Here is a 17,752-nt window from a genome sequence, read left to right as displayed (position 1 = left end):
GACAGGACAAGTCAAAGAGAGGGAGAGAGCACTATCCAACTTTTACAGGATAACAAAAGCGCTGTGGAAGGACAACAGCCTTTTTTAATATGTTCTTTAGAGTGTCTCCAACTATTTCTTCTGGTTTTCTGATACAGCGATAGAAACTGAGGAAGAGGGAGGGGGAGTACTGGAACGAGAGAGAGAGGGAGAGAGAGAGTACTGGAACGAGAGAGAGAGAAGGAGAGAGAGAGAGAGAGAGTACTGGAACGAGAGACTTTTCTTCCCTCCCTGTCAGCCCAGAGGCCTTACTTTAGGTAAACATGGTAACATGCCTTCAGTGTCTGTTCCCTTTTTCCACTGAATTACAGAAAGAGTTTTGACTTGGCTCTAATGAAGACCATTTGCTAGGAAGAGTCGCGCACACACACACACACACACACACACACACACACACACACACACACACACGAGTACTTACAAAACTCAGTGTGTCCTTGTCTTGTTTTCCAGTGGAGCTGCTCAGTGTTGTCCTGCTGTAAAGTTCTGAGAAGACTGAATCTTAAAGACAAAATGTTGTACTGTACAACCCTCCCCTCACTTCTCGAAGTCTAGCTTTCCACTCAAAACGTGGCCCCTCTTTTCAGGCTTGTCTCTTTTTCATTCCTCTGTTCTCTCTCCCTCCATCTCTCCCCTCTGTCATCTCTCTATAGCTGAGCATCTAGCAGGGGTCCCTGGGGCCCAGAGGACTGTGGAAGGATTGGCTATATTCTGTACATTACTACACCCTCAACATTGATAACACACTGTATTTCTGCAGTGGGAACAAAGCTAACTAACGCACTGCTCATCCACCCCCCACCACCATTCCTCCACCAACCTCCCCATAGATTCATCAGTCCCTAATTCATCTCAGCCAAGCCTACTGAAGTCAGAGTCACTAAATATCAAACCAGCTATATCCTAACCAAACCTGGTCCAATATCTGTTTGTGCAGTCTCGTCTACTTCAAAGGCAACTTGGCAAGACAGCACAAACTGATCTGGGACCAGGCTAGCTGTATCCTACCTGAAAGCAGAGATGTCAGCAGAGAGGCCCATCTGAAGGACATAGTAGAGGGACATCATCTTATTGTATGATCAGACATTGAAAGACACATGTTTTTCTCATTAGCAAAAACTGCATCACAAAATAAGTCCAACAGTCTCTCCTAAAAATCTTTGACTGCAAACTGACTGAACACACAGAGTGATGCCAGAGCTAAAGCCAACCATAATTTGTTTGATCGGCACAACTTGGCTCGTGCCTTTAGTATCGACTCCATTTGAGTGGCTGCCCTGCGGAGAACATGGGCTTTCCAAGATAAAAGATCTTCGTTTGACGGAGACGCAATGCCAGAAACCCAATAGCAGGGGCCCTGAGGGCTGATGTTACTGGGCTAGATGGAGCCAAGATGGAGACGGGTCTTGGCAGGGACAGTGGAGAGCTGCTTGGCTGACCTCCCCGTGCGTGTGCTGCAGCGGGGCTTTCAGACCATAGAAACACAATGTATAGATTGAAGAAACATGCCGTTTTCAGTGTTTCAAATCACATTTGGTTTGTTCAACTATGGTTCCAAACAGAAATGTTCAGCCAAATATCAGATTACATGCATTTTATTACCGGTGACTGAATTTCAAACAAATGTTCTGCAATCATACACATAGCTGAAATACACAGAGAGCAGATAGAGGAACTGTGCCATATCATAGAAGTAGGAAACCAGTTCCAAACCATTTCTGCAGTCTGTGTAGGTGGGATGTACAGACAGCGAGGAGAGGAGTGTGAGAAAGAACCCAAAGTGAATCGCCTGATTGAGGTGTGTGTGTGTGTGTGTGTGTGTGTGTGGAGAGAGATTGAGAGGAGAAAAGGACCGACGTGAATAGCCAGCTTGTGTCCCACAGGTTTCCAGACTGAAGGCTGAGAATTCAGTGGGCCGCCTCAGGAGGACGGAGAGAGAAGGAGAAGACCGAGAGACCAAACAGGACCACTATTGTTCCCATACAGTATACGGGGAAACCCAAAATAAGGGCATGTGAAGGCTGGCTCACGCACATTTTAGTGGGAAAAGCAGTTCTGTTGAGTCATGTCTGCATTGTAGTCATTCTACACCTTCACTACATTCTTTAACACTAATAATCCCTTTCGAAGAGATAAGTCAAGTTCCAATGTAGTTGGGCCCGTAAGTGTCTGAGTATAAGTGCTGATCTAGCATCAGTTTTGAGTTTTCGATGATAATGAATAAGGTTGGAGAGTTTCTAGAAACCTCTAGGCCTACGTTAGAAAGTATAAAGTTTAGTGTACAGTGGGAACAGAATCAGCTAATGCCCTCTATTGTCGTCAATGTGAAAGACGTGGGAGTTTAATTAACCACCAGAAATACAAAGCTTCCTTGGGTTCATTTTTAACTAAAACACTTATTTTACCTCAGCAGTATATCCTTCTGGGCCATCCTGTCAGAAAATACAAGAGAAGACAGGAAATCGTGTGTGTGTGTGTGTGTGTGTGTGTGTGTGTGTGTGTGTGTGTGTGTGTGTGTGTATAGGGGTGTCATATGGGTGCAGAGCTCTGGGAAAGGAGGAAGTACTTCCTCTAACATGCTGATATAAACCCAGCAGAACACTACAGTGAATCATCCCATAGAGCTGAGTTACGTAGAGCAGATCATTGAACTAGAATGACATTAACTTGAATGGGAAGGTCTGTTCTAGTTACTCCAGACCTAACCTCACTGACTTTCCCTCTGCATAAAAACACTACTGCCTGGCTCCGGTTTGCTGCTGGTCCCAAACCATCTCTCCACACCTTTAGTCAAGTATGTATACATTACCAAAGTAGTGGAAGTAAAGAACAACAAACTCACAGATGCTAGGGACAAGAAACAAAACAAGAAACAAAATACTGGGCCTCCCGAGTGGCGCAGCGGTCTGAGGCACTGCATCGGTGTTCTAGAGGCGTCACTACAGATCCGGGTTCGATCCTGGGCTGTGTTGCAGCTGGCTGTGACCGGGAGACCCATGAGGTGGCACACAATTGGCCCAGCGTCATCCGGATTAGGTGAGAGTTTGGCCATCTGGGACGTCCTTGTCCCATCGCGCTCTTGCGAGTCCTTGTGGTGCTGGGGCGCATGCACTCTGACTTCAGTCGCCAGTTGTACGGTGTTTCCTCCGACACATTGGTGCGGATGGCTCTTAGGTTAAGCGAGTAGTGTGTCAAGAAGCAGTGCGAAGAAGTTTTCATACAATCGGTAATCGGCATTTTTGGACACCGATTATGGCCGATTACATTGCAATCCACGAGGAGACTGCGTGGCAGGCTGACCAACTGTTACGCGAGTGCAGCAAGGAGCCAAGGTAAGTTGCTAGCTAGCATTAAACTTATCTTATAAAAAAAAAAATCAATTTTTACATAATTACTAGTTAAACTAGTTATATATCAACCATGTGTAGTTAACTAGCTTGTTCAGCATTGCATATAATCAATGCAGTGCCTGTTAATTTATTAACGAATCACCCGTTTGGCAAAGTAGGCTGTGATGATTTAACAAAAATGCATTCGCTAAAAAAAGCACGAACGTCGCACCAATGTACCTAACCATCAATGCATTTCTTAAAATCAATACACAAGTATATTTTTTTAAACCTGCATATTTAGTTGAAAGAAATTCATGTTAGCAGGCAATATTAACTAGGGAAATTGTGTCACTTCTCTTGCGTTCAGTGCAAGCAGAGTCAGGGTATATGCAGCAATCGTCGCGAACTGTGTTAAGACCATTTCTTCCTAACAAAAGACCGTAATTAATTTGCCAGAATTTTACATAATTATGACATAACATTGAAGGTTGTGCAATGTAATAGCAATATTTAGACTTAGGGTTGCCACCCGTTCTTTAAAATACGGAACGGTTCCATATTTCACTGAAATAAATATTTCGTTTTCGAAATGATAGTTTCCGGATTTGAACATATTAATGACCCAAGGCTCGTATTTCTGTGTGTTTATTATATTATAATTAAGTCTATGAATTGATAGAGCAGTCTGACTGAGTGGTGGTAGGCAGCAGCAGCAGGCTTGTAAGCGTTCATTCAAACAGCACTTTCCTGCGTTCACCAGCAGCTCTTCGCAATGCTTGAAGCACAGCTCTGTTTATGACTTCAAGCCTATCAACTCCCAAGATTAGGCTGGCAATACTATAGTGCCTATAAGAACATCCAATAGACAAAGGTATACGAAATACAAATGGTATAGAGAGAAATAGTCCTATATTAACTACAACCTAAAACTTCTTAACTGGGAATATTGAAGACTCATGTTAAAAGGAACCACCAGCTTTCATATGTTCTGAGCAAGGAACTTAAACGTTAGCTTTTTTACATGGCACATATTGCACTTTTACTTTCTTCTCCAACACCGCGTTTTTGCATTATTTAAACCAAATTGAACATGTTTCATTATTTATTTGAGACTAAATGTATCGTATTATATTAAGTTAAAATAAGTGTTCATTCAGTATTGTTGTAATTGTCATTATTACAAATATATATACAAAAAAATATTAAAATATTAAAAAAAGATGAATCGGTATTGGCTTTTTTTGGTCCTCCAATAATCGGTATCAGCGTAGAAAAATCATAATCGGTCGACCTCTACTGTACTCTCGACCTTCGCATCTCCCAAGTCCGTACGGAAGTTGCAGCAATGGGACAAGACTGTAACTACCAATTGGATATCACGAAATTGGGAAGAAAAAGGGTTAAAATGTACCAAAAAAGTATTATATAATAATCAATTGTAATAGAAAGGAAAACCCACACCTTGTCTGTTTTCTCCTGCATTTCTATTAGCAACATAGATGAAGTATGTACTGTACTGTATATACATAGCCAGCACAGTCTAATAAAAAGCATGAGCTGGCACACACCCAGAGAAAATTAGAGGTGCTGACTAACGGAGAATAAACTGGAAGCTATAAAAACAAAGAGTCACACACTCCATATCTATTACCTCCCAGTAATTTATTGGGTAAAAAAATTGTGCTGGCCTTCTTCAGGCCAGTAAAGTGGTATAACTGATCAACAATCTGACCAAATGTTTACTGACAAAGCAGATGGAGTGGACAGGGGATGTCCTACACTAAGAAGGCAATATTGTAAGCTATCTTATTGCTATGACAACATGGCTACGCTGCAATACGATCAGGTCGTCCCTAGTGACACAAAGCTGTTGACATAAATATAACAGGACAGGACATACGCCTTTGTCAAGTCATGTATAAGAAGTGTAATGTAATCTCTTACAGACAGTGGGGAATACCTGCCTAGTTACCCAAGTCTGGAAGAGATAACCATCTGTGGAAAATACCTACCTAGTTACCTGAATCTGGAAGAGATAAAGACCTGTGTGGAATACCTACCTATTTACCTGAGTCTGGAAGAGATAAAGACCTGTGTGGAATACCTACCTATTTACCTGAGTCTGGAAGAGATAAAGACCTGTGTGGAATACCTACCTATTTACCTGAGTCTGGAAGAGATAAAGACCTGTGTGGAATACCTACCTATTTACCTGAGTCTGGAAGAGATAAAGACCTGTGTGGAATACCTACCTATTTACCTGAGTCTGGAAGAGATAAAGACCTGTGTGGAATACCTACCTATTTACCTGAGTCTGGAAGAGATAAAGACCTGTGTGGAATACCTACCTAGTTACCTGAATCTGGAAGAGATAAAGACCTGTGTGGAATACCTACCTATTTACCTGAGTCTGGAAGAGAACCACCTGTGTAACAGCATCTCCTACTGGTTGTTAGAGCTGCACCAATGGGATAATGTTTTGTTGAGGTGTTAATGTCCCTGGAGAAACCAACACGTACTGTATGTGGTGTGTGTATCAACAGTCTAAAGTGGAATTTTCTTCTCTACCAGTTTTCTTTGTCTGTGGCGATGCTATCTGTAGAAGTGTCTTCTTTTTCTGGGAGGGTTTTAGGTTTTATTTTTTTGCACCAAAGAAAACAAGTGAAAAACAAACCATACTAATAAAAAATAAAAAATGTTAAAAACGTTGTGCAGGTAAGGTTGGAAGCCCAAAAGGGCTTATATGAAAACCAGACCACCAAAAAACAATACAAGTAAAAAATTAATTGATCAATCAGATAATCAAACATGTTTTTTCTTAATTAGTATACTTTGTTTGTGTGTGAGTTAGGCTACATGGAGGGGATTACTGGGCTGTTTGGTTCATCAGGCAGACCCCTAGTCTACTACTGGGCTGTTTGGTTCATCAGGTTGACCCCTAGTCTAGTACTGGGTAGTTTGGTTCATCATGCTGACCCCTAGTCTACTACTGGGTAGTTTGGTTCATCAGGCTGACCCCTAGTCTACTACTGGGTAGTTTGGTTCATCAGGCTGACCCCTAGTCTACTACTGGGTAGTTTGGTTAATCATACTGACCCCTAGTCTACTACTGGGTAGTTTGGTTCATCAGGCGGACCCCTAGTCTACTACTGGGTAGTTTGGTTCATCATGCTGACCCCTGACCCCTAGTCTACTACTGGGCTGTTTGGTTCATCATGGAACTCCAGAGTATTGTACCTCTGTACCTGATAGCAAATTGACATGTGAGGCAGTGGGGAGGGTAAAAGGTTATGGCAGTATCTTGTGTTGTATGCATGGATTTGGTATCAACCTGAGTCTCTATTCAGTCCCTTTTATCACAATTAGTCAACTGAGAAACACAAAGCAAAAAAACTACAATATTTTGTGTGGCCAGAGGAATAAAAGACAGCTTTCCATTCCTGTCTTCTCTCTCAAGCCGGAACAGCACACACACACACACACACACACACACACACACACACACACACACACACACACACACACGTCATAAACAACAAACACACTTCCCATCTGTAAATTATTCATCACTGAAGACATTTCCATGCCTTGTGACATGCACAAGTCCAGCTCCTCAGCCATCCCTTCTCCTTGCCATCAATAGCTCTTTATGTGGGAGAGAGGGAAACAAACACCATCTTAATAGGTTGTGACTGCAGCCTGAGAGAACTCTCCCCCAGTCAGCACATGACCCTGCTGCTCCCCTCGGGGAGATACTGAGTCACCCAGAACTATCACTAATTCTGATCAGAAGTCACCCCACTAGCATCAAGCTAATCGTCATCAAAATGACTTCACGGTATTAGCATAGCCTGAAGCTAATTCCCATTGTAGTAACTTGACAAGGAATGGCCACACGCATTTCGATATTACTTTCCTTTACTTTCAACCCAAACCTAAAGGTGTATTGCCAGGTACAAACGGTACAAATATAACAGAACTATATAGCCCACTCAGTCGGTGGTAGAATCACATTGCACAGAACTCACTCTTGGTGATGACATCATCAAAGGGGAAAGGTCAAGGTTAATGCCAATAATAACCATGTAATTATTTATATAGTGTCCACACTATAACACTTCTCCCCCCTCAATTTAAATCCCCCCCCTGTAAGGAAAACATAAAGTTAACAAGTAAACCACATTAGTGTTTTCTTCTCTTTACTACACCACACTGTAGAACTTCTGCTGGTGTTACGGTAAATGTAACCAAAACAACAACAATAAAATGACAGTCCTTATTTCTTTTCAACTAGGTCTGCTGCTCCAAACAAACACTAACACCACGAGTCTCTCAGTCTCAACTACAGAGTTAGTTTTTCAGGAGGCTTGTGACTACGCTGTGATCTGCGCAGTACTCCTGGTGTGCTACGAGACACAGGTAAGGCATGTCCCAGTGGAGCTGGGTCTGAGGGCACAGGAGCGGGTTGGGTGTTTGTGAGAGAATGTCCATCACCCTCTGCTGGAACCACTGAATGCCCCTGTTCCTCAGATGCTGTTTCCTGTGGGATTTCAACTTGTATACTACCACCCACAGCTGTTCCGTCTGAAAACATGGTCTTGTCTTTGTCATAGCGCAGGCGGAGATGGTCCTGGTGTCTGCGCATGACTCGACCATCAGTCAGTTTGACCACAAAGGAGACGGGACCACTCTGACTCAGAATGATACCTGGCAACCAGCGTTGGCTGCTTGTGAAGTTGCGGATGTAGACAGTGTCATTGGGTTTTAACTGTCTCTCCCTTGCGTGGTGGTCATGTCTCTCTTTTTGTTTCTCCTGCTTCCGTTCCACTCGTGCTCTGATGTTCGGACGCAGTAGATCCAGGTGAGCTTTTGGCCTTCTGCCCATTAACATCACCGCTGGAGCCTGTCCTGTTGTTGTTTGTGGCGTGATGCGGTACTGGAACAAGAACCGAGAGAGCTTAGTAGTGATGGTTCCCCCAGTCATCCTTTTGAGCCCCTCTTTCAGTGTCTGCACAGCCCGCTCCGCTAAGCCGTTTGAGGCCGGGTGAAACGGGGCGCTGCGGACATGGCGGATCCCGTTTCTCCGCATGAATTCTTGGAACAAATCACAGGTAAACGTTGTTGCGTTGTCGGACACCAGAGAGTCCGGCAGACCATGGGTTGAAAACACCTGCCGAAGCTTTTCGATGGTTGTGGTCGCTGTGATGTTGCTCATGATGTGCGCCTCCAGCCACTTGGAGTGTGCGTCCACCATGACAAGGAACATGTGACCCATGAAAGGGCCTGCAAAATCTATATGCAGCCTAGACCATGGGTGGTCAGGCCACTCCCACAGATGTAGTGGCGCGGGCGGCGCCATCTTCTGGTTGATCTGGCACTCAGAACATGATTTAACTTTGTCTTCTACCTCCTGATCCATGTTAGGCCACCAGATGTAAGATCTGGCTAAACTTTTCATCCGGGAGGCACCCGGGTGAGCCTCATGGACCTCATCCATGACTTGTGCACGGCCAGGGGGTGGAACAACCACTCTGGACCCCCAGAGTATGCAGCCATCCTGCACACTCAGCTCCGTTTTGCGCTTTGCGTAAGGTCCTAGTCCATCATCCTCTATGACAGGAGGCCAACCCTGCATCAGGAATCTTTTCACTTGGGACAGGATAGGATCCCGGTCTGTCCACTGTTTGATCTGATTGGCATTCACAGGTGAGTTTGACAATCTCTCCATTAGGAAAATTGTCTCGGGAGGCACCACAGTTGTGGCAGGCATCTCTGGTAGCGGGAGACGGCTGAGCGCGTCTGCATTTGCATTGTCCTTCCCCGCTCTATACACTATCGTATACTGGTAAGCCGACAGTGTCAGGGCCCAACGCTGTAACCTTGCTGAAGCCATGGGCGGAATGCATCTTGATTCACTAAAAAGGCTCATCAGTGGTTTGTGGTCAGTGCATATGGTGAAATGACTACCGTAGAGGTACTGATGGAAGCGTTTCACAGCAAAGACTATGGCCAGACCTTCCTTGTCTAACTGTGAATAACCCTTCTCAGCACTCGTCAGCGTACGTGATGCAAATCCAATGGGTCTCTCTGACCCGTCCTCCATCTGATGAGAGAGTACTGCCCCGACGCCATAGGGTGAGGCGTCACATGACAGGATGATCTCTTTGTCTTGGTCAAAATGAACCAGAAGTTGTGCTGATTGTAGTAGTGCTTTCACTTCCTTGAAAGCTTTCTCTTGTGCTGGCCCCCACTTCCATTTACAGTCTTTGTGGAGCAACTGATAAAGTGGAGCCAACACTGTTGACAGCTCAGGGAGGAACTTCCCATAGTAGTTCACCATGCCCAGGAACGACCTGAGCTCTGACCCATTCTTGGGGTTTGGAGCATCCTTGATTGCCCTGACTTTGTCCTCCACAGGACACAGACCCTGCGCTGTGATCTTGTGACCTAGGTATGTCACACTCTGTGCTTGGAATGTGCACTTGCTACGCTTCAGGCGCAGCCCTGCCTCAGAGAATCTCTTTAACACCTGGTCCAGATGGTGGAGGTGCTCCTCCTCCGTCTCCCCTGTAACCAGGATGTCATCCAGGTACACTGCTACATGAGGGATCCCCTGCAGCAGATTGTCCATTGTCCTCTGGAAAATGGCTGGGCTGGACGCCACTCCGAAAACCAAGCGGTTGTACCTGAACAAGCCTTTGTGCGTGTTGACTGTGACATACTCTTTTGAGTCCTCGTCCAGGAGGAGCTGTTGGTAGGCGTGACTCATGTCAAGCTTTGAGAACGTCTTGCCTCCTGCCAGTGTCGCGAACAAGTCCTCCACCCGTGGCAGCGGGTAAGCGTCTAGCTTAGAGGCCCTGTTGATGGTGAGTTTGTAGTCCCCACATATACGCACCGTGCCGTCACTTTTCAGAACGGGAACGATAGGAGCTGCCCAGCGGGAGAACTGAACGGGAGTAATGACGTTTGCTTCCTGCAGCCGCTCCAACTCATCTTCCACTTTCTTTTTCATGGCGTAAGGCACTGTCCTGGGCTTGAAAAAGCGAGGCTCGGCCTGAGGATCCACGAACAGCTTAACTGTAGTGCCCTGCAGTGTGCCCAGTTCCTCTTTGAAAATCTCTGGGTATTTTTGAATGACATCCTCAGTCACTCGGGTGTGTTTTATCTCACCCCAGCTCAGTTGTATTTTGTTTAGCCAGTCACGCCCTAGTAAACTAGGCCCATTCCCTTTCACCACCAGGAGCCGTGCTCTCGCTTCCTGGCTGTTGTATGCAATGTTCACTTCTAGAGCCCCAAGCAATGGTATGGTCTCCCCGGTGTACGTACGCAGTCTGATCCCTGCCGGTGTGAGGGCAGAAACCTGTCTTGAGCCCCATTTTTGTTTGTAGGTCTCCTCACTTATGACAGAGGCAGAGGCCCCCGTGTCAACCTCCATCCTCATCTGCTTTCCATCTACCTCCACTGTAGCATAAATAGGCTCTGCGCGCGGCTCCCTCACATTAAACATGTTGTAGGAACAATGCTCGTCCTCCTCCTCTGTGCTCTCTAGGTGGTGCGCTGCTGACTGAGGCTTTGGTGCTGTGAACTTGCCCAGCCCAGTCCGCCCACCCTCTGGCTTGCTCCTAGGACCCCTGCATTTTTTTGCTAAATGTCCCTTTTTGTTGCAATTGTGACAGACAGTCTCCATGAACTTACAGTTGTTACCATAATGTGTCCCTCCACATCTGAAACATTCCACTGCTTTTCCCCTTTTTCCTGCCGCCTCTTTTGTCACCTGATGCACTGCACAACTTTCACTATTGGCCTTTTGAATAATTTTCACATTACTAGCGGCCATCTCCATCCCTTGAGATAGTTCCAATGCCCTCTTGAAAGTCAGTGTGGCTTCCCCAAGCAACCGGCGCTGTATGCTGTCCTCATTAATGCCACAGACTAATCTGTCACGGAGCATGTCCTCTAACATAGCCCCAAACTCACAATGTTCAGAGAGTTCCCGTAATTCAGCAACAAAGTTAGCAACAGACTGACCTGTTTTCCGAAAATGGCCGTTAAACTTGAACCTCTGGACAATCACTGAAGGCTTTGGATTGTGGTGAGTCTGAACGAGAGCAACTAGATCCCCAAAAGGAATTTCTCCCGGTCTCCGTGGTGTAGCCAAATTCCTCATTAGCTTGTAGGTTTTAGCCCCACACACACTCAAGAGAATAGAGCGCTGTTTAGCCTCATCTATGATTCCATTTGCCAAGAAAAAGTGTCCCAACCTTTCCACATATTCCGTCCAGTCTTCGTTCTCTTCCACAAACTCAGTGATAGTCCCAAACATTGCCATTATAACGCCAACCTGTCCTTGATCCTCGTTAGCGATTTGCACTTGCTGCTGATTGTCCCCGTCGGCGTTTCCGTCCAGTGGCACCTGCTCTCCGTCGCTCATTAAGCTAGCTAGCTAACTCGCCCTGTACAAGTTGATAAAGTTTTATCCTCGTCGCCAAAAAGGTGTAGTAACTTGACAAGGAATGGCCACACGCATTTCGATATTACTTTCCTTTACTTTCAACCCAAACCTAAAGGTGTATTGCCAGGTACAAACGGTACAAATATAACAGAACTATATAGCCCACTCAGTCGGTGGTAGAATCACATTGCACAGAACTCACTCTTGGTGATGACATCATCAAAGGGGAAAGGTCAAGGTTAATGCCAATAATAACCATGTAATTATTTATATAGTGTCCACACTATAACACCCATGATAAGCAACAATTGTACTATTCTGTACTACTCACATTAGCCTGGAGGCTAACTTTGATTAGCAGCTAAAGCTCTCCTCGCTTAAAGAGTCAATCTGCAGTTGCTACATATATTTTTTTACTTTATGATATGCACCCATTTATTCTTGAACTGTTGTCACCTATCAGAACCCAAAATATAAGCTTGTGCTAGTCCACTGTATGTCCACAAAACATGGTTAAAATGTTGATATCATGAGTCATTGCATCCGTAGCTCTTTTGATGAATTTCAGAGTGGTTATATTTCTCCAGCCCCATCCCTCAGCTTTTTACTGAAACATAGGCAGGGCGATCGCTTTGTTATCGTTTCAATTACGATTGCCCCTTTAAGGTTAATTTTGAACATACAAGCTAACTAATTAAAATTATTTCTCCACAGCAGCATAATAGTGATTCTGATCAATGTGTCATTAGAACTCACAAGGCTCCTGAGGGCTTTTGGCTCCGATGGCCTGACCTTTGCCCTTACAGGATGTCCATCATGTGACCAGAGAGGAATGTGAGTGGACCAAATAAATTAAAAAAGGACAGAAGTACTGCCCGTACTTATTCCTCTCGACAGGAATGTCCTCCTACTCGGCTGACACACAGGACACATACAGTATGTGGTGTGCGCGTACATACAGTATGTGGTGTGCGCGTGCATACAGTATGTGGTGTGCGCGTGCATACAGTATGTGGTGTGCGCGTGCACACAGACACACGTCACCCTAGCAGACCTCTGACAATGAAAAGGCCTCACAACACAACAAGAGACTACAAGCTTGCGGTCAGACTAATGATTTCTCTCTTTCTTTTTCTAAATGTCTATTGGCTGTGTGTCACCCTGCATGACCACATCTCACAGTGGAGGGCTAGCCTACCAACCAAGATCCTCACCAGTCCAGTCCAGGACTAACTAGTCATCCACAGAGCCCATCAGCATGTAATCAAGGCTATGCTCTACTTCATAACTGGCTGTAAGGAACTCCTTGACTGGCAATTTTTTCTCAAAAAGACTGTATAGTCTTTATGTGGCTCCTATCTGTTCTGGAACTAGTATTCCCACTCCATTCTCCCAATTCTTAGCTTCCATCACACAGCCTTAGAGAGCAGATTAAGCAATTCATGCTATAGAGAGGCTCAAATCTTCAACCAACAAAACATGAGTAAACACTTAAATTACTTCCTGTGGTCTGGGAAAGGTCACGCTACAGTAACGAGATGGGTCAGTGACATCAGCGAGGGGTTTACCGTCGTCCTGCCTTTGGGGTTAAGTCACCTTCTAATAGTCACCTAAGAAGTCACCTCGTTCCTTCACATTAAGTTTCCCTCCCTCATCCGTCAAACAGAGCATTAGCAGCAACAAACACCCGACAATATGGTGCCAGTTAGTTGGTCTAACAGTTGACATTCCACAGATACACAGTGAGGTCAACAGAATAAACCAGGGTCGTATACATTAGAGCACAGCGTAGCAAAAGGTTTTGCAATGGAAAACAAAAATGAGCGTTTCTTATTGGTTCAGTCTGTTTTCTTCCATTTGGTGCCTAAAGAATACAAGCCAGTCCTTATGATTAGTACTACTGCACATAGACTTTATGTGTGTGGTTTTCTAAATACTTCCCTTGACACGCTCAGTAATACTGTCCTTAGGCTGTCAGCACTGGCTGCTTTACCCCACCTGAGAGGCGTGTGTGTGTGTGTGTGTGTGTTTGTCTGTTTACTCTGGCTTGGTTCTGCTCAGTCCTTCAGCTGACAGCCAAGAGAAACTTGAACAAAGGTCCTACAACAGGAAACCAGAGGGATGGAGAGAGAGAGAGGGATCAAAAGAGGGAGGGAAGGAGAGAGGGAAAGAGAAAGACAAAAGGAGAGCAAGAGAGTATGCGTACAGGCTCACTGCATAGTCACGTAGAAGCCAGGCATAGGCAGCTGTGTGTGTGTGTGCATGAGATCATTTCCTGTGGAAGCACTAGCCCTACAGAAACGTCTTCCAACATTTTACAGCAACACATTTCAAGGCTTTGAAATCCAATTGAAAACGTTCAATCAAATACTAAATGTAATGTTTCACATGTCCATGCAACACACTGACAATGAAGCATTTCACTATGGACCTTTAAAGTTATGACACCGTAAAGTCCACTGTAACGGAGCAGACTGACATTTGACACATATTGTACTTGCTGTTGAATTAAAATGGCCAATGGAATAAAATTGGCCATTGCAAATAGTTAACTATCAATGGAAGATTGCAAAAACAAATCCCTCTCTACCCATGCACTATGTTAAAGTATTTTTACTGTGGTAAATTAAACACACCTTAACGTAACACATTTGACTACCTAGTGTTTAACACCACCCCCATAAAGGTACCTGTACCTTACCCCTGTAACAGTAGTCCATCTCTAGCACCTGTCCCCTAGGCCAGACACCCGTAATACATGTCACAGGGTTAGGGTTAGCGTGCGCACACACACACACACACACACACACACCTGAATTACTGTCCGACAGACAGGGTGGCCTGAGGCACCCAGGCAGGTTGGTCACACTCAAATAGAGAAGGGGCATGACGGAACCTACTGTCCCTGCAGGCCACACACACACACACACACACACACACACACACCAGGGGAAAGGAGAGAAGGTCCCACTGGACTGCCCTCTCACAGTGCTGTACACTGGGGGTGCCAGAGGTAGACGATACGGATGGAAACTCACTGATACTTCCCAAACATGTGTCTGAAAACACACTCCTCCTACACAGGGCTTAAACGTCTGAGTTCCCACCCATCCCACCACTGTGGAGGTTGAATTAGCTATGCTTGGCTGTGATTGAAAATAAAGCGACATAAACCTTGTAACAGCAAGGTTGTCACTCAGACCATAGAGATACATTTATCAAATAAATGTAAGGTCTAATGGTTTAATCATTCTGTTTCTCAGCCCTCTAACTATCTGACAGAGGGGGTACTAGTAGCCGACACGCCTCGTTCAGAGGAATGCTTTCACCCCTAGTTTACAATGACGGTTCTCTCATCACTACAGATTCATTTCTGGAATATGGGTTTAAACCATCGTCTTAGTCCCAAACACAATGTTAAAGCAGAGAAGTAAAACATGTAGTCAACCACAGCAGCAAGCCCCTTCAACATGTAGTCAACCACAGCAGCTATCCCCTTCAACATGTAGTCAACCACAGCAGCTATCCCCTTCAACATGTAGTCAACCACAGCAGCTACCCCCTTCAACATGTAGTCAACCACAGCAGCTACCCCCTTCAACATGTAGTCAACCACAGCAGCAGCCCCTTCAACATGTAGTCAACCACAGCAGCAAGCCCCTTCAACATGTAGTCAACCACAGCAGCTAATCCCTTCAACATGTAGTCAACCACAGCAGCTATCCCCTTCAACATGTAGTCAACCACAGCAGCAAGCCCCTTAAGCATGTAGTCAACCACAGCAGCAAGCCCCTTCAACATGTAGTCAACCACAGCAGCTATCCCCTTCAACATGTAGTCAACCACAGCAGCAAGCCCCTTAAGCATGTAGTCAACCACAGCAGCTAATCCCTTCAACATGTAGTTAACCACAGCAGCAAGCCCCTTCAACATGTAGTCAACCACAGCAGCAAGCCCCTTCAACATGTAGTCAACCACAGCAGCAAACCCCTTCAACATGTAGTCAACCACAGCAGCAAGCTCCTTCAACATGTAGTCAACCATACCGACCCCCCTTTAACAGTATGTGTTTACTCTAAACTGACTATAGGGATCAAAGGTGAGTTTCCAGTTTATTCCCACTCCCTAATAACATTTACAGAAAACCAGGGATCCATTTCGCCCACATCTGCACACTTCTCCCTCGGTTCAACACCCCCTCTCACTCTAAAGGGGTTCTCTCTCACACGCTCACTACAGGAGGAACTTTCCCCTTTTCCTATCAAAACAATCTTTGGGATTCTCTCTCTCAGTTCAAGGGGCTTTATTGGCATGGGAAACGTGTTTACATTGCCAAAGCAAGTGAAACAGATAAACAAAATCTCTCTCGCTTTCATTACCAGTCATGTCTGGGTTCTCTCCTCTCCTCATAATACCCCCAGAGGAAAATATTAGCCAATGATGCAGGTCAAAGGGTGATCCCTGGACTGGTTCCATCTTACTTCACCACCCACACACCACTAGTCCTCAGACCACCTTTCTCAAGATGTTCTTCCCTTCTTGTGATTTGAGGAAACTTTTACATCAGTAAAACATCTGATACTGATCTAAACTCAAGTAAAGACTTTGTGCTGTGATATTCAGTATGATAACCATGACGAATACTCAAACAGAACCAACACAAAATGCAGGACTTTCCCGGTTTGGAGCAATTCATTGGTCCCTAGGTGCAAACCCTGCCTACCTGGTGAGCTAAATCAAGTGTACCTATATATTACAGCCCTAGGAGGCCATGGTAGATTGGCAGAGAGTTATTTCAGCCATCGGAGAGGCTGTTTGTAACAGTGATGAAACAGCCAATAAGGAGCAGTCAACAGAGAAGCAACAGCAGCGCAGCGGAAAAAGCTGGAAATTGAAGGGTTTCTATTTTTATGCTGCACGTTTATGGACTCCAGATTTGGAATGTCACACCTACCAGCTGCCTGTGTCTCCCTTGGAGCAGACTACACAGACAGCATGAACACAACCACCTTATAGGAGCTCCACTTACAATAACACCACCATACTGCCTCACAGGGGCTTCACAATAACACCACCATACTGCCTCACAGGAGCTTCACAATAACACCACCATACTGCCTCACAGGGGCTTCACAAGAACACCACCATACTGCCTCACAGGGGCTTCACAATAACACCACCATACTGCCTCACAGGGGCTTCACAATAACACCACCATACTGCCTCACAGGGGCTTCACAATAACACCACCATACTGCCTCACAGGAGCTTCACAATAACACCACCATACTGCCTCACAGGGGCTTCACAATAACACCACCATACTGCCTCACAGGAGCTTCACAATAACACCACCATACTGCCTCACAGGAGCTTCACAATAACACCACCATACTGCCTCACAGTGGCTTCACAATAACACCACCATACTGCCTCACAGGAGCTTCACAATAACACCACCATACTGCCTCACAGGAGCTTCACAATAACACCACCATACTGCCTCACAGGGGCTTCACAATACCACCACCATACTGCCTCACAGGGGCTTCACAGTAACACCACCATACTGCCTCACAGGGGCTTCACAATAACACCACCATACTGCCTCACAGGAGCTTCACAGTAACACCAGCATACTGCCTCACAGGGGCTTCACAATAACACCACCATACTGCCTCACAGGAGCTTCACAGTAACACCAGCATACTGCCTCACAGGAGCTTCACAATAACACCACCATACTGCCTCACAGGAGCTTCACAATAACACCACCATACTGCCTCACAGGGGCTTCACAATAACACCACCATACTGCCTCACAGGGGCTTCACAATAACACCACCATACTGCCTCACAGGTGCTTCACAATAACACCACCATACTGCCTCACAGGGGCTTCACAATAACACCACCATACTGCCTCACA

General features: G+C 45.4%; 1 protein-coding gene across 6 annotated transcripts in view; it reads right to left on the bottom strand.

The window, feature by feature from the left end:
• LOC115205984 (septin-9) overlaps positions 1–17,752 on the bottom strand; it is a 134,015-nt gene that overhangs the window by 35,330 nt on the left and 80,933 nt on the right. Inside the window, exons 1-2 of one of the 6 annotated variants that reach the window (XM_029772507.1) lie at positions 1,048–1,102; positions 461–525 (exon numbers count right to left, since the gene is read on the bottom strand). The exons of the other annotated variants lie outside the window; for them this stretch is intronic. Of the exons in view, the coding sequence (XP_029628367.1) occupies positions 461–525; positions 1,048–1,079 (97 nt within the window). The 5' untranslated portion in view covers positions 1,080–1,102. Of the gene's footprint in view, positions 1–460; positions 526–1,047; positions 1,103–17,752 lie in introns of those variants that run through there. 6 annotated transcript variants of the gene reach the window in all.

The sequence above is a fragment of the Salmo trutta genome, chromosome 1 (assembly GCF_901001165.1).
Source record: "Salmo trutta chromosome 1, fSalTru1.1, whole genome shotgun sequence".
In the NCBI taxonomy this organism is placed as follows: Eukaryota; Metazoa; Chordata; class Actinopteri; order Salmoniformes; family Salmonidae; genus Salmo; species Salmo trutta.
This window is presented reverse-complemented; position numbering and strand designations above follow the sequence as displayed.